This window comes from Takifugu flavidus, chromosome 8, assembly GCF_003711565.1.
Source record: "Takifugu flavidus isolate HTHZ2018 chromosome 8, ASM371156v2, whole genome shotgun sequence".
Taxonomy (NCBI): Eukaryota; Metazoa; Chordata; class Actinopteri; order Tetraodontiformes; family Tetraodontidae; genus Takifugu; species Takifugu flavidus.
The window spans coordinates 4,086,581-4,104,833 of record NC_079527.1 but is presented as its reverse complement, the minus strand read 5'-3'; the positions used below and the strand labels follow the sequence as shown (position 1 = coordinate 4,104,833).

Here is an 18,253-nt window from a genome sequence, read left to right as displayed (position 1 = left end):
GAAACATGACATTCCAGTGCAGTTCAAACTTTGCAGCACACACAGACAAAAACTAGTACACTTGAAGGACAGGACACCAAGACAAAAACAAAGCAAAGATATCTATGCTGTATAGTGCCACGTGGAATGCAATGAACTGTACATTGGTGAAACTAAACAGCCTTTCCATAAATGAATGGCCCAACACAGACATGCCACCTCTTCAGGACAGGACAAAAAGTATACCTACACCTAAAGGAAAGTGGGCACTCTTTTGAGGACAATCAAGAACGGGTAGTGGCCAGCGAAGATTGCTGGTTTGAGAGGGGTGTCAAGGTAGCCATTCATGTTAAATTGGAAAATCCATCCTTAAACAGTGGTGGTGGGCTAAGGCACTTCCTATCACCCACATACAAAGCAGTCCTCCACTCTTTGTGCCAACATTCCAAAACTACACACCGTATCACACACACACACCGTAACTCATCATGTGTCCTAGCAGACAAAGGGGAAGCACCCAAACTGAAATTAGGTGAACTTCCTTACCAATGACCCTGCCAATGACTCTCAGATGACCACCCATGAGCATGTTAAATGTTGCCAAGGGCGATATTTTCAAGCTCTGCCCTCAGCTAGTTTAGAACTGAAGAAACCTTCTGGAGAGAAGGTGAAATGTATTCAAGAAAAACCCTAACAAGTCCAGTTGACGCAGAGATCTTATTTTGATAACTATGACCTGGATGGTTGAGAATCTTTACAGACATCTTGATTGTTGTGTGATTTTTTTGTAGGACCAGAAAACATATATGGTGCCTTTTATTAGAGGTGGAAGTAACAAATTACTACTGAAGTACTGAAATTACAGTTAATTGTTTAATGTGTGACATGACATTGTATGGAGTCTTATTTAAATTCTGAACAGACCTTTTCCTTGTTGATGTTTAAATTTGACACATGACAACCTATAGCATTACCTCATTATTTCAATTGTATATTAGCCACATTAATGTTTCTAACAGCAGAAATAGATAAAAAATGTAAAAGAAGAACAAGAAACAGAAAATAAGACAAACACCAATTTGTTTGGAATGAATTTCATCTCTGAAACTGAAAAGAATGGACAAGGGACTGTGAGCACAGAAGGTTAAGAGTGAAGGTGCGAGTGATGCCACCACCTCCCCTCTGGTGTGGCAGATGACCTTAAGGTACAGGGGACAGTGACAGCGGAATAATGATTGAGGAAACCACATGGATGAAGAGGGAGGTCAGAGAAAGGGAAGATGTGAGCTAAAAGAAGAAACATAAAGATCCATTAAAACCAATGTCAGTCTTTACTAGTGCAGCAGTGAGGGGAAGAGAAAACCTTTATAATGAGCTCATTAGATAAATGCAACAGTGATATAAATCAGAGGTATTTAATTTCAACAGACAGGTAAAATGCTCTTAGAAATACAATATAATACCACCAGAGATATGACTTAACCAGCTATGAAGATGGTGTGTGAAATGACTAATGTTAAGTACTTCAGAACTGTCTTCATTCTAACTTATATTGTGAGGTTCACCCACTTCTCATTTTAAAGACAAATGTTGTAATTTATTATTCCCTTTAATTTCTAGTAGCATAACTCACAGCCCACAGGTTATCATAAGAATTATTTAAACTTTTCCAGTCACTATAATCACTTGCCATACAAATAAACTGTGCAAATTGAAGGAATTAGTAAATTTAATTCCAGATGACAAGATCAATTTACAATGACGATTTTTATTTAAAAAAAATAATTACAGTAGTAAATAAAGCAATGCAAATATTTAAAGACAAAGGACACGATCCACTTAAATATTTGCCTATTTATTTTTAACAATAAATCTACTGACAGGGACTCACCTTAAGGAATTTATACAAGAGAAATGTAAACCAGTTGGTCAGCATCTTCTCAGCGACAGATTCTGTTCTGTGATAGGATCCACACATTTAGTAAGTCACAATAAAATAAAACTTACAGAAATAATGACCAGAATAGACTATTTGGTTAGTCAGAAGGATCTCACCTCCTAAGCAGCAATTTGGGATGGTTTTTGCTTTCCAGATTTCTGTCTATTAGGTCAGACAGCAACTGTTTCAAGACCCCAGTGGCATATTCCATTTCCCCCTGCAGTGCTGTCATGATCAGAGATGCTACATTGCCTCGATCACGCATGGAGAATGACCTGGGAAAATAACAATATGCTACTATTATAACCAATGTTAAATCACTGAAAACATCTCAGAATTTATAATTAAGATCAAATTAGTTGAATCTTAATCACAGTTCTGATTGACAAAAACACTAGGTTATCCAGTTTTCAGCCTGCCAAAACTGTGATTAGAATCAATTTGAATATTATCAACTTTTAACATTGAACACATTAATCACAAGGATGGTTGTTGGACCAAAAATGGATCCAACTGATTCATATATTTAATTAAATGAAGAAATTAGGTATATTTTCTTTAAAAACACATGTTAATTCATTTTTATCCTTTTCCTAAAAATGCATTTCTCATTGTTGCAAAATACTTCAACTGGTATATTTTTTTCTTTATTATTTAGTTTGATTTAATTGGTAAAAGTCACTTTTCAACAACATAGATGGTAGAAAATAAATAAATAAATAAAAGTTACTAGTTAAACACCAACTGAACTGCTAAGAGAACTGCTAAGAAAGACACCTTTGTGACTCCAGGGTTCGTATGAAAATTAACAGGAAGTTCTTTTTTGTCAGCAGCTGGCCAAAGAGCATCAGTGCCTTCTCAACATTTGCCTGGACCTGGAGAAACAGAGAAAAAAAGTATAAACTACTATATAAAAGTACCAATGGAAAAAAGCATGTTGCTCTGATCTTAGTGTGACATCTGCCTGACCCTCCCACAAATGTGCTTTTTTTAATTCTGTGCATTTTTTTCATCCCTTATGTTCTTAATATTAAGCGGTACATCTTGTTGATTAACAAGTAATATAAAAACCAGGAAATGAAAAAATATCTTTTATAACTAAATGTAGCGGTACTGTTAATACATACCGGTAAATTTATGTAGCAAATGTGTGAATTGTGGTCCCTTGATGTAAAAAAGATCGATTTGTCTGTCTGTTTGTCTGTCTGTCTGTACGCGCACACACACACACACCACACACACACACACACACACACATACATACATACAGTACATACATAATGTCACTAAATTGTCAAATCTCTATTGTAAATATGTCTGAATCTATCAAAATGATATGCTAAATATTGCTATATCATACCACAACACCAAAACATACTAAACGAGACCATACCCCACTACACCATAACATATCCTACCCTAGAGCAACATTCACCTTGATGTTTTGTTGGTTCATTTTCAGGTAGAATCGTTTTTGCAAAGCATTTTTTTTCTTAAAACAAATCCCCAAAAGCTACTGGTCTTGCAAAAACCCACTGAGACAATAGTCAATAAAAGGAACGTGTGCACATGTGTAAGAGATGGGGACATATGTAGTTGCACCCTGCCTGTTCCAGTGACTAGCACCTGTCACTACTCATCAATGCTCCAAAGTCCCCCAAGATGCCATTTTGTCTCTTTTTCTCTCTCCACACCTGCAAAATCATTTTCACCTCTCTTTTTGCTCATTCAACCTCTTGTCATTGTTTCGCATCGGTGTAGTGTTTATTCATTCTCCCCTCTGTCTGCCATAATAAAGTGTCTGGACCTCTCTCTGAAGTGCTAAATGAGATTCTTGGGCCTCAAGGGTTGATATTGATGTGGATGTCTATCTGTGTACTGCTTGTGTGTTTGTCTGTGTGCAACTTGGAGGAAATCAACGTCACACAGAGCAATAAACTGAAAACCTAGAAGTGCTGCGTTAAACAGGCCATTGGATTACAATAGAAAATCTTTGAGGAAATAGAGGAGGAAAGGTAAAGAAGTTTAGACAATACATGTGAAATAAATGCAAGAACTTTTAACTCTTTGACGGAGATGGAGTTTGAAAATGTTTAGCGGGAGTTGCTGGATCCAGTGTCATGACTCTTTGATCTAACAAAAAAAAGTGATGTGATTTGTTTTTTTCTCTGATATCTTCAAGTGACCACAGTAGCATGTGGCATGAAAGAGTGGGCAATTTTAAAAATCACACAATGTCTATTGTTAATCTGAAGAATGAGGGTTTTATGCTTTTAAACTGGTGGTCTGATGTTAGATCTGTTTATTAGTGTTTAGCGTTATTATTTGTAATAAATTGCAACTTTATGTCAGTATGACAGGCAGGCAGAAAATTAAATTGCCTCAGGCAGGAAATTAAATTGATTATTGCTAAATGTTTCTCACAAACAATAATGTAAGTCTTTATTTCCAACATATAAGGTAAAGTAAAACATAATTCAATCTGACATTTGTTCTTTTTTCCTTTTGTTTCAAAATTCATATAAAAAATTTGAATAAACTATTCATGCACCTTGTTTAACTTTATAGGGTAAACGTTTTGGTTTGTTGCTATGTAAGTTAGAATGTGTACTTATTGCATCATTATGACAAAACAATTTCACTTGGTTGCAGAGGCAACTTTATATGTGTCACATAATTCTTGAATATACTGGCTAGCTCAAAATCACACTGTTATGGTGTCGGGCAATTTATATACTCTTACTTACACTAATACACTCCTGAGTAGAAACTTTTCTAGATTACACAAAAAAAGACCAAGATATAAAGCATTACACAAATGTTTCCCTCACACAATCGCACTGATGTCACTTTCTATTTTGATTTAGTATGTAGTCAAACATTCTGATAAAATGGTTGATCTATCTCCATTCTACCACCCTGGTAATATACAGTAAGTTACATGTTAATTAACAGCATAGCAAAATGTGAAATGCAATTTTACTTTGCAATTTAAGTTTATATAGACAACATTCCTGCTAGATAGCGGCCCCTGGATGACTTTCTACTTTGCGAAGAATTTATTTTACTTCTTGTAACTTTGTCCGTTAGTTTTTGATCATTTTCAAATGACTGCTCCTGGTATACGGTGGACTTCCCACAAGATCATACTAATGATGATACCAAGGCACTCAAAAAGTCATTGGCTTTAACTGAGACAAGCTGAATACATTAATACAAAGTAGGTAAAATATAGGTTATGGGATTGCTTTGAGGTAAAATGTGTGTGGAACACTTTTTGCCTCTCATCTTCCCTCTAGAGAAGCTTTCTTTTGATGATGGCCTGTCATAGGATAACTCCTACACAGTAAAGTCAGGACATATTCAAGCCATGAAAGCCAACTTTGGAAATACTTCCCAGAGGCTGATCCACACTGAATCCCGACAGAAGTTAGACCGTAGTTCATTTTGGTGAGCAACTACATAATTGTTACTAATAATGCCATTTTGTTAGTACAAAACTAAATACATCGTAACAATGGTACAGAAGTGCATCACTAGAATAGCACTTATACGTATTCTTCAAGAAAATAATGATTTATAGCAGAATCATTATTTTATCACTTGTAGTATAGAAAGGATGCACTTTGACTTGACCTATAGGGACACATGACACACACCTAACCAAAATTAGTAACATCTGCCAATAATTTTCTAGTACTTAAAACCTCAAACAATTTTTTTAACATTTTGATTTGTAGTTCAGCTCAGATTGCTTAGTTGAGTTAGTTGCTTTGTGATGTACTGACCCGTACCTCCATCTCCTTGAGTACTGGGTGGTCTTCTATGCCTGGAAACAGGACTCTCATAGCATAAATCCGATAGTCCAAAAATGGAATCCCGGATCCATCGAGCTCCTGGGTAAGCTCATGGATGTCTGTCTGGAGCTCAGCAAAAGCTACAAACAAGATATTTGAGAAATATAAATGTCAACAATACAGAGGCCCTCAGTCAAGACTATAGAAACTTTCTTTTTTAATTGAAAGTATTCTATTTGCTATTTTACTTTAAATCTAGTTTCAATAGGTAACCCTGAAAACTGATTAGAAATGATGTAATCCTAATGATGTCATGTATTTGAACAAGATAAAACAAATTTTTTGACTGCTGATGATAAACTGATCATGATAAGATTAGATCAAGTGTCAGCATGTAATATAATAATCAAGACAAAAAAGAATAATCTCACAATGCAGGTGAAGATTAAATCAATGACAGTAACCTATAACAGTATCAATAATAACAAGTAGCAAGCATAGAAAAAAAAACCCAAATAATATGAACATTTCAGATAGTAAAATTACTTCAATGCTCAATGCAATCACAATGTTTTCCTTTCAAAAATGGCAACAATCCCATTAATTAAAGAAAAAGGAAGTGCAGGCTATAGGGACAGAAATAGAAACAGAATACACACAAAAAGGCACTGGGAAGAAAGTCAATTAATTGCATGAATGGATATTTATTAACAGACTGTTTCCAAACATAATTTCTCCTAGCTGTTACTTAACTATTGAGTTCCTGGGAGAAATGGAGATGTGAGGAAGCTAAGGGCCTTAAAGTAGAAAAGAAGAAAAAGGCATGAAGTAAACAGAGGTTCAAGATTCAAGGGTAAAAAATTGAAAATGGCTTGAAAGAGGAGAAACATAATTCTGAAAATGTTTTACAAATGTGCCACACAGAAAAGGCAGAAGCAACAATTGCTTAAAAAAAGAGATAGATTAGACATACGTTTTGCTGATTATTAACATTGAATGAAAAGAAAAAAATAAACAAAACAACACCTTGCTGATTCAGTTAAAATTATGGGCAAAAATAATGTTGTCAAGCTCAATCAAGATGTACAACACCACTACATTGACAGAGACGAAATGTGAGATGCAAAACAAATATATCTGTATTTGGGTTGTTTAAGATATTTGAGATGACAAATAAATAGGTCTGTAAATTGCACAAGTAATGTAACTGGTTATAAATTCAAGGTTGGTTGTGATCAAGAAGCTCAGTTGATGATGATGATGCTGTTTCTGTTTAAGTAAATTTTTGGTTAGCACAGTTGATTGTAATAGGGCAGCCCAGTGTAGACCTGTCTCATGTTTCCATCAAAATGATGTTAGATGCGTGACCAGGTTTCCAGCCTAACTTGCTCACAGTATTGGATTCATATCTATCTATATCTTTATCTACTCCAATCACAAGCAGTTTTTTCTATATTAGCATAATCCAACCGCTACATGGTTTGCTAGTGCACATGTGTGTTGTGGGAAAATATAATCATATGCTTCTGATTAAAGACAAAACTGTGTCACTACAAAGTCTGGGAAGACAAACCACATTTTTAGTCTGAAAAAGAATGCTTCTTCTGTAGATTAGTTTAAAAGCCGTTATTCAGTATGTGAAAAATATCCATTTGCTCCCCTGAGCAACAAAAACTGACATTTGCCAGTCAGCTGTTGTCATTTCTAATGTGTTACTAATTAACCATGACTGCTAATTATGATGATAGCATGCTGGGAAATTTCTGCTTCACACGGACAACTAAACCAAACATACCCTGATTTCCCCGCTTCAAAGGGTTGTTTAATCACACTATACACGCAGATGCACACAGTGGACCACCTACTTCATCTGTTCCTCCACCTACACAAAATGTCTCATCCCTATAGGCCAGCTGGTCAGTTAAGTAGCAGAGGGGGTTGTTAATCAGTTTCAACAACAGGTGCATCAGAGGAGCAACAATGAGATGACTCCCAAAACAGGAATGGATTTCCAGGTTGAGGGCATTGACACTTTGATTTTTTACTGACTGACTTTCTACTGCTGTAGTTATTCATTTGGCTTGGATCAACATCTGTGTTGATAGCATGGTGCGGTACCTGGACGCTACAGAGGTTGCACAAGTTGTCCAACTCCTCCAGGATGGAACATCAATAAGTGTCGTTGCAAGAAGGTTTGCTGTGTCTCCTAGCAAGTCTCAAGAGCATGGAGGAGATTCCAGGAGACAGGTAGTTACTCCAGGAGAGCTGGACAGGGCCGTAGAAGGTCCTTAAACCCTCAGCAGGATCAGTATCTGCTCCTTTGTGTAAGGAGGAACAGGATGAGCACTGCCAGAGCCCTACAAAATGACCTCCAGCAGGCCACTGGTGTGAATGTTTCTGACCAAACAATCAGAAACAGGCTCCATGAGGGTGGCCTGAGGGCCCGACGTCCTGTAGTGGGCCCTGTGCTCACTGCTCGGCACCAAAGAGGTCGACTGGCATTTGCCATAGACCACCAGAATTGGCAACTACACCACTGGCACCCTGTGCTCTTCACCGAGGAGAGCAGGTTCAACCTGAGCACATGCGACAGACGTGAAAGGGTCTGGAGATGCTGTGGAGACCGTTATGCTGCCTGCAACATCATTCAGAGTGACCGGTTTGGTGGTGGGTCAGTGATGGTCTGGGGAGGCATATCCCTGGAAGGACGCACAGACCTCTACAGGTTAGATAATGGCACCCTGACTGCTATTAGGTATCGGGATGATGGGTTAGGCTCCAGCCCAGTCCCCCTTGACCCCAAGAGGGATAAAGCAGTCAAGAAAACAGCATGGCAATATAATGACTTAAAACAAGGGCTAAAGTTTGCAAGCAATCAATAGGGTTCAATCAGGAGAAAGTATGATATTACTTTCCACTTTCACACTGAAAGCCATATTTATATGTTTCTGAAGAAGTGAAGTACTTTCTCTAATAAACCATTATTTGTGTTTTGAGGACATTAAAGACAGAATGTCCCTGAACTTTAGAAAATGTTGTCAAAAGCAAACAGAAATGATGGTGTGTGGTTGCAGTGGGTCTTTTGACTGGGGCCCTTCAGCACACTATTTAAAGCCAATATTCTCAATCTTGGGTTTCAAGATGGACAGTGATTTTAAATTGGAATGTTAAATTGCTGCACTAATTAAGGCCAATTTTCCACCTTAGGCAGCTGGCAAAGGGGAAGCCAATCCTTGCACAACAGCACCCGCGCCTTCATCACATCCCAGCTGGATTACTGTAATGCATTTTACTTTGGAGTCAGCCAGTTCTCCCTCACACGTCTCCAGTCAGTGCAAATTGCAGCTGTTTGACTCCTGATTGGAGTATGTAAAAGGGAGCACATTAATCCAATTCTGGCCCCCATACACTGGCCTATGTACCTCCCCAGAGCCTTGGCTCAACTGATTGGCTACTCCTAGAGGTGCCGAAGTCCAATCGGAAGCTCGGAGAAGATAGGGGCTTTTCTACTGCCGATACCAAACTTTGGAATGACCTCCCATTACATATCATATTTTTACATGTTTTTTTAATGCTCTGTTGTTTATTATCACTTACATACAGTACATTTTCCAGCTGTAGCTGTTTTTAATGTGCTTCATTAGAAAATTTGATGATGATGATGATGATGATGATGACGATGATGATGATTAGGGCCTCAGTAAAAAAAGGGTCAGTCTTTGCAATACCTGCCACATGCATTATTTGAAATCATTACCTTCATACCACAGTGGCATTAAGGAGAGATGTAGACTTTTGTTAAATTTATTAGCTAAGTTAGTTTCACTGCAGCCGCAATATTTTTGTACAAAGTAGCTATCCTGACATCCTACACAGCCAGTACTATTGACTGACTTAATGCACCAAAAAAATGAACGTATTAATGAAAAATACCCCAAAACCCATATTATAAACTTTTTTCTTGCTCTGAAATTTATTTTTCTTAATTATTTTGTTAAACAAAAGGGCTTTAAGGATAATGTGAAAGAAAGCTTTCCTACCTTCTTTACATTCCAAGGCCACTCTGGACTCCAAATTGTCCATCTGCAGCTGAAGCCGTTTCAAGGTGCGGTCTGCGTCCCTAGACTTCCTCTTGTAGGCAATTAGCACAGCAATGATGACCAACAGAAGAAGACCGCCACCACCTCCGATGCCGATAATGGCAGGAAGAGTTAACAGGCTATCAGAGTAGATGTGAAGCATGCCAGGCGAGTACTCAAACCCACCGGCACGGATCTAAAAACACAAACAAAACATTTTAATGAAAATACACACATGGTATAAGCAATTTATGTATGTACATTAGTTTATTGCTCAAGATAGTCCCAACTCAACTGTTTAGGAAGAGTATGTTCTTAAATTCTGATCAGCCAATCTGAAAATTCAAATTTCCAGATAAATAAATAAGAGGACATGCAGCAGTCACTTCATCGGCAGCAGATGGTTTGAGAAAAAAAAAAAAACAGTCTGAAGAGATCTAAATATGTTAGCCGGATGAAATACAAGTTAGCTGACCCAATTTCTACTGCAGGGTTCATTAAATTTTTATCCTTTATGAACTTGTCAGACCAATATTTGACTGGAGAGGTTTACATCACCTGGACTACTGCAAATATTTCTTGCCAGAAATGTTTTCAATTCTTGCCTCCTGAGGAGCATCATCAGGGAGTTTCTGTGACCTCACATGAGTATACTTTGAATAATTTACATGCTCCAGAACTGGTAATGCTTTGCTATTAGTTTGGCTTTTTACTCAGTGCTAAATAACTATTAAAAAAAAGTCCTGATAACCATTTAGACTATTATTTTAGTTATAAAGTAATAAAGGTAGGTAATAAATATGTTAATAAGTATAGACAAGGCAATTGAAAAAAAATCTTAAAATAGAAAAAACATATATTGGTTCATTTTATAACTGCTGCATGTACTGTAATTTGTGCTGATGTTAATGAAGATGTAAGCAGCAGTACAACAAACACATTAACGTGTAGAATAAGTAATTAAATCAGGTAATTACTAACATTCTAATCTTCCTCCAAGGAGTCTTGGTAATTATGCAATGTCAAACACATATGCAAACACATTTACATAAAAAACATCGAAAAAAAATATCGAAAAGAGATGTAAAGAAAACCCCAGCAATCTGCTGGAGGCTACAAAGTGATTATTACCTGTTCTACTACTATTAGTATTTTATACTTTAGTTACAACAACAACAACATAACAACAACAACAACAACAACCATAATAATAATAATAATAATGAGAGGAAATGCCAAATATTTGTACATAAAGACTGATATTTTCTTAATTATCCTATCTTCTCAAAATAAGTTTTTTGAAAACAATTCCATCATATTGGTAATCAATAATTTAAATGGAGCCAACCAATGTAAGAAATATGTCTTCTGGTAATTAATTCTAATGAAAATTTTGGTTAAGCATTTAGTAAAAGGGACATTATCTACTGTAGAGATTGGTCTATTTTTAGTCCCACAATAGACTGAAATACTGACATCGGAACTTAAATAGCTTTGGGCCAAAACAGCAAACAAGATTCTTCGAAAACTCAAGGGAGGCACACAGCTGCCGACACACAGCTGAGCTGAGAAACGGCGACACACGCACGAAAAACACACCCCAGCAAAGTGCATCTGGACACACATTGGGCTGCGCTCTATCTAGGTCGTTCTACAGGGGGAATATTACTGCACTACAGCTGTGCCCTGCTCTGCGGCAAGCCCAATTGTGCAGACACATGCGCCTGCAAACACATAAGCAGTAATTGCACACAGTTACACACAAAAGAAGAGATGGAAACAGACAGCTCTATTTTTTCTTTGTCAATTGTCAGAAGGACTAACTCTACCCCCCACTAACATGTATCGCTCCAATATCCAACATGACATTCGACTCAAAAAAGAGGGGACAAAGGATTATGAGTGTTTTACCCGCGATCTGGCTGGTTCTGTGAAGCGCTATCATATTGAATTACATGGATACTTTGAATGTGGCTTTCTAGGAATATTGGATGTAGCTATCAGGGAGTAAATGTCATAAAGATAAAATTAAATGACTGTGTAAAATGACATTGCTGAGTTGAAGTTTAAAAGAGCCAGGAGGTGGAGATAAAGGGGGATAAGTGGGTGTACTGGCGGGACCTCCAAACATTTAAATATATTTAGACTAAGGACTGTGTCGCCCGACAGGTTTGACCTTGCTCATTCCAGATGCTCGAGGAGCTGCAGAGTGATTTTCAAAGTCCGCTCCAGTCAGAGTAATTCAGGGTTTTCTACTGATAGCTCAAAAGTCTGGACAAGGAAAAGCTGAACCATTGTCAAGGGAAACACCTGTAAGGCTGCTTTTTGACTTTTTTCCTGGACCAGTATTTCTATACAAGTTTTATTTATGAAAAAAGGAACAGGTACCACAACTTAAAGATGATCTGACAGTGACTTTTGCTTGGATTTTGCTGGGAGTAGGTGGAAAATTTGCACATCAGAAAGGTTTATGCAACCAAAGAAGCTCCTGGATTAGAGCTTAGCGATGAGCTTAGTGTCTGCATATCAGGGGCATCCTGCAGAAACAATTCTATTCTTAAGACCACCTTTTATGATTGTGCACTGGGGACACTGCTGACAGATGACTTTTCACAGGCATAAATTGTCATAAATGTGGTTACTCAGATGCTTTGCTTATCTCTCAGTACATGTGTCTAACATAATCCAGCTCAATTTTTGCAGACATTCAGCTTTTAGATTATTTTTAGTTTATTTTGTAGTTCAGTGAATTCCATTGAGCTTCTTTTTCAAGGTGCTGGTATTAATTTGGTTTGGGAAGTAGTTCAAAATGTAATGTGAAAAAAAAATTACAATATTTTGTGGCAGCGCACTCTTAGAGCACAGGCCCTGCGATCAGGTATAATCAAATTATTGTTTTCAGTAAAATTATAGAGGTGCTGTAACTTCTGAACTAATAATATTGCAAAATAAAGAGAATAAACTGTTGAATAAAAAATAGTTTAGATATAGATATGGAAACAATTTGCACATGTGCTCAATGTGCTTTTCCAGTTAATTAACAACCTGAATCAAAATAAAGAAACAAAACCTAAAGACATTTCATTAATTTAAGTCCACATGAGAATTATTATCAATCTCACCATCCTGTCAGAGAAAACTCTTTTATAGAAGATCCATTGTATGATTTCTACATAAACAAATCTGTAATGTCAAAGTTAGAGTAAAATTACTGCAAAGCTTTTTTAGAGAACCTATGTAAAATACAATCAGTATAATTTTCTTATAAAATTTTATATTTAAAATGAATCATGCAATATAGAATTCATTTATACGAAGACTTTAATCACCACAGCGCTTCCGAGGCCAAAGAAATGGAAAGTTAAAACTCAACCGTAGTGGAGACACATGAAGAAATGAATGCAGAGTTTTTATCTGACCGTGACTTTGTGCTGTCCAGTGAGGTTGGGCCATTCACACAAGAGCTGGCTCTCTGACAGCGTGAGGATGCAGGGGGTTTCTCCTATAAGCACGGTGTAGTTCAGACGACTGTTACCCGGAGCTGCTGGAATCAGGTTACGTCCCTGTAGGCAGACAGACACAAATGTTAAATATTTGAGAATTATTTATACTACCACGGTCCTTAGTTGATTATATTTTTTTATTAGCATTGCAGCAAGTGATCTAGATATTTTAACATTGTCACAATGATCTTTGGGTATATCACTTTAGTATCCTGCTAAATTGGGTCGCAGAGCATCATTCTGTCACATAAACAAAGTGTAGAAAGTTCTCAATTCAGTTAATTTTTATGTTCTGTCCATTTCAATATCAAGGCACTTTTTTCCATTTCTTAAACCATTTTCTTTGTGATGTAAGAACACAGTAAGTGGTGTTCAAAGACGGAAAGAGTTTTCTCTAGTGCTTTCTCTCTCCCCCTCCCCTTCTGTTCCTTGTCTGTGTTTCCCTTGTCTGTTTCCAGTCTGGAGGGGGCTGCTTCCTGGTTCAGTTCCATCGTGTGATCTACACACCTGGAACTCACCTCCAGTTAATCATCCACACCTGCCTGCTGTTTTAAAAGGACTGCTCCCAAGTCCATCTTTGCCAATTCATTGCTCAACCTTCTGTGCCTGCTCATTCAGATGTCTGTTCGATGAAGAGTTTTTCTAAATTTGTTTAGTTCTGGAATTCTACTGCCCCGTCTTAGTAAAATCTGGCCTGGTCAAATCTACTCCTGTGTGTGTGCGTGCTTTTTGGGGTTCAGTTTGTGTCTGCAGCTTCTAAGGACCACAAAAGTAAAACAGACAGATATAGCTGATACATCACTGCAAAAACATCAGGACAGCATCCTCAAGGAGCAAATAAAATATTAGGAGAGGGCTCCAGAAAGATACAATGAATACACTCCAACATGAAAGAAAGGACTAAGGAGAAATAAAAAAGCCAACAAGCAAATGAGACAGGCAGAGCAGACAGAGAAGTGATAGCTGTCCTGTCCCCCACTGGCTTGATGGTGAGACCCGGAGAAAGACTTGGTTTCCAATTCTGTCATCTCTGTGGGCTGCCACCAAGCCCTGCACTGCAACCCTGTAAACATGCAGCAGCTTACACACAAACAGAGCTCAGGCTGAAACCACACGTGAAGCTGCGGCCACACATGAACACTGCAAGGAAAACGCGCCATGCAGCGTCACAATCTCAGAAAACACACACGCTGCACAGCACTCACAAAGCACCAAGACTCGATAAATATTGTTCTCCAACCACCACATCAAAGTTCAAACGTGCCTGACACTTCAGATTAGAAATTAATTGCTTGTGAGTTGGGTACACACATTTTTGAGAAATGGAAGCTCCACATCGAGACCGATCAGGATGCTTCTTTCTCTATCTGATTAGCCTCTCCAATAGTCGGACACTTTCACCAGTAAGCCAAGCAGGAGATTTGGCAATTACCAAAAGGCTTTTCTGAAATAAATGATCATTTAAGGAATAAATTACGCTGGTTACGCTGCCTTCAATCTCTACAGGGACATAAATAGTGTAGCTCAAGCTGCATGATATTAAATAAGATAGGCACTGGCAGATGATAGAAGAGGCAACTGAATTTAACCCAAAGGCAACATATTTACAACACACGGATCAGAAGAAATAAATACCAGGCAGTCTAATTAAAATAATTGATAAAAACAGTAGAAATATTTCATTCTAGTTTTTAACTAGAAGAATTTTTTGTGTTAGTAACCACTGTAAGCTCTATTGATAACAAAGGGGTTCAAGACAGGTTTTTAATTCCAAAATACACACACGAGTATTTTGTATATTCTCTCTTTCTGTGCCTTCTAGCAGTAGAAATTAATCTGACAGTTTAAATGGATATTCACAATTTTAAATATGGCTATGTAAGTGGGTTCAAGGCAGCAGAAGACAATATCAGTAACATTTGTAGCTAAGGTGAATGTAAGACTCTGTGCTGGTCAGTGCTTACATTTGCTGTCAAGTTTCAGTTATGACTTCTTGCAAATACATTTTTGGGTTAGGGTTATGTATTTTCTGTCAGTGTAAATGTGTTCCTGTGTATTTGTGCTTAGCCAGAAATAATGCATGATAGGTTCCAAAGATGTTAGACCCTTGAAGTCAAACTGAGAGTAAGAAAATTCTGCTGAGTGTAAAAGTGTAGAAAGTGATGTTTCTAGGAAAGAAGAAAAAAATCTTATCACAAATATATCTGCCAGTGCTGTGTACTGTATGAACTAATGTAGACTGTTTTCATGTTCACAATAATTTGAGTATATTTTCTTTTAGAGATGTTCTTATGGCATCTGTTTAAAAAAAGCTACTAATAGTTCAATCAAGGTCCATCATTTTAAAAGAATTTGAAAAGGGTTTGACTTAATGTCATGATGTCGAATTAACTTTGAAGCAAATAGAAATTTACACATGTTGAGAGAAAATAGCTGGTTTCTTATATTTGCATGCATGCTAAATGGTGATAGTGAACTTTAACCTCTGTATTCAAACCATCCTTTACAAGCCAGGAACAGAAGCAGTGGGAGGCATTTTACTGCACCCAGGAAGGAATGTGGATTGGGTTCAGGGGCAATCTCTCCTCTGAGCCATGAGCAGCCCTATGTTTTTATAGGAGTTGTTCCAAAATTCCAGCTCAAAACAGTTGTATTCAGCGGCAGCGATAATGTTGTCGGCTAAATTAAATCCTAGCTTGATATTAAAATAATATTTTTTCCCATGTACCTCAAAACTCTCTGTGGCCTACTTTGTCAAACTGTCAGCATCAATCGTTTTATTCCCACTGGAGAACTTTAGAGGGTGCTCACTCAAGATTTCATTTTGGCAATGAAGAAAAAGACCTAGAGAGTTGCACGTTCTCACAGTCCAAGGTGAACTTGACACTAGAAAAAAGGGTCTTCCTCGATCATCCATTTCTGAAATGAAGCAGGACATTTATGCAACCACATTTATGCCATTCTAACCTTGAGTATGAGTGGCGATGTGGGTTTGAGTTCCAGCACTCCAGAGGGACTCAATGGTTCAAACACGGGATCTGGGTAGTAGCTGAAAGTCTCGTTGACCACCACTAGAGCATTCACATTGTCCATGTAGAATCCAATTTCATCTGGACCCGTGCCACTTTCAGAAAACCCCAACTCTGAATCTGCTACCGAGGGGGCCAGGCACACCATGACGGAGTTGTTGTACACCGTACAGTTCTGACAGGAAACAGAAATAAAGAGGGCAGAAATGGTATTACATGGTGTCTACATTAATGGTATATATCATTGCCTTAAACATTAAATCATTACTTTATGTCATATTATATGATATTATTATGTATCACCAATACTTAAAAGTTGCATGACCCTTTATTTTTTCCTCCACCTTTGCTTATGTAGCAGCTGGCATTTTTTTTAGCAAAATAACTTGAACATTTTGGAATGAATTATGTTTTGGTGTGACACCTGTTTCACCAGTGTTTTTTTGACATTTATACCCTTGTGTTGTCTCTAGAGAAGTGTATTCAGGGAGAAGGCAGCTAGCCGATCAAGAGAAGCCAATGATTTAAGAAAAAAAAAATTGCACTGAAACCATGCACAATCACAAAGTGCAACTTTAAAAGTAATCAAAAAAGACAGTGTGGGATGCATCATGTGTGCTGTAAAATAAACCATTGAAGTATTGTTTCAAGCTTTGTTTTTTGAGAGCTTTAATAGTGACAATAACCAAGTGTTTAATGTATAGTGATTCTATAGGATCTATAGGGTTATCTATAGGATCAAACTTCCAATGGAACCACGTTGTGCCAGGTTTGTTGAAGTTTATCCTCCCCACATTTTTTCAGAAGCTGTCTCTTTGTGTCTCTTGTTTTCAGACAGTAACACTCATTTAATGCAGTGACATTTGAAAAAGCTACATGGCCTGAGGTAGTGTCAGATGTTGGAAGCTGTATCTGCAGAGACAGAGGACGTGAGCAACACACAGACAGGCTGTATGCCACTACTTGCAGGACTACCGGTATATAAGTACCGGTAGTTGGCTGTAGATGGCCTTACTTAATGTAATAAGCATGGATATATTTGTCAAAAAAAGAATAACTGAATTTGTGTGGGTCTACATCATGTTTTAATAAGCCTGTATGTATAGTGCAAGTAAGAAGTTACATGTACATGTTAAAAATGGAAATACGTGAAAATACTTACATGGAAGGATTCTGCCTGCCCATATTTTGCCCTGATTTTAGGTTCTCGGATGGTTGCAAGATTGGTCCCACTCACTGTCAACAGAGTCCCACCACTGCAGAGACATAAAACACAGGTTGGTAAGTTGGTACATAAGTTATCGCATCTAATCAACTTATGTCTACTAATTTTTCATAAACTGTAAATATATCAAATATAGCTTACATTAAAATATTTTAAAAAGTTGTTATTCTTATAATTAAGCTGCAGTATTCTTCAAGTGGTTTACAAGCCTGGGATCTATTTCTTGGAAAGTAAACTCCTGCAACTCCTGCAGTAAACTCCTGCCTGTAAGTTTTCCATGTGTAGCATTACAATTATTAGACTAACACAATTCTATAATAATGGAAGGGTTAGGTGTTCTCTGCAAAATCAGATAAATAATCCAGGCAATATACCACTTAGTGAGAGAGTAAGAAAGCCTGTGAGCCTGTTCCTGCCATGACCTGAGGTTCTGCAAAGACCTAATCTAATCCAGCCTGATAGCAACATTAAAAGCCACATTCCTTAACATGAGGCTCCATGTCATCACTAAATGCAGAAAAACACAGTAATTGTCATTGTCCACATCAGTGTGACACTTAAAACAACTCACTAAAGCACCAAGAGAAATTATATTGTAATAGCAATGAGGCTTCATAATTAATTGGACAGTTGCTTACACTGATGCCAGGTAAGTTTTTCAAAATCCCCTTAAAAAGAAAAGAAGATCCCCTTTCAAGTAAT

General features: G+C 37.5%; 1 protein-coding gene and 1 long non-coding RNA gene across 6 annotated transcripts in view; both read right to left on the bottom strand.

Moving 5' to 3' along the window:
* The window catches only part of LOC130530404 (plexin-A1-like), a 162,742-nt gene that overhangs the window by 14,358 nt on the left and 130,131 nt on the right, over nucleotides 1-18,253 (bottom strand). For 4 of the 5 annotated variants that reach the window (XM_057041541.1, XM_057041543.1, XM_057041544.1 and 1 more), the window contains exons 17-24: nucleotides 17,489-17,582; nucleotides 16,265-16,501; nucleotides 13,214-13,357; nucleotides 9,756-9,990; nucleotides 5,707-5,855; nucleotides 2,696-2,793; nucleotides 2,035-2,193; nucleotides 1,871-1,937 (exon numbers count right to left, since the gene is read on the bottom strand). In XM_057041541.1, coding sequence (XP_056897521.1) covers nucleotides 1,871-1,937; nucleotides 2,035-2,193; nucleotides 2,696-2,793; nucleotides 5,707-5,855; nucleotides 9,756-9,990; nucleotides 13,214-13,357; nucleotides 16,265-16,501; nucleotides 17,489-17,582 — 1,183 coding nt within the window. The remainder of the gene's footprint in view (nucleotides 1-1,870; nucleotides 1,938-2,034; nucleotides 2,194-2,695; nucleotides 2,794-5,706; nucleotides 5,856-9,755; nucleotides 9,991-13,213; nucleotides 13,358-16,264; nucleotides 16,502-17,488; nucleotides 17,583-18,253) is intronic. The other variant, XM_057041546.1, reaches the window with a different exon arrangement.
* Nucleotides 10,206-13,200, bottom strand: LOC130530432 (uncharacterized). The gene is made up of 2 exons (XR_008951839.1): nucleotides 10,823-13,200; nucleotides 10,206-10,770 (listed from the first exon to the last, which is right to left on the bottom strand). It is a non-coding gene; the product is annotated as an uncharacterized LOC130530432 (long non-coding RNA).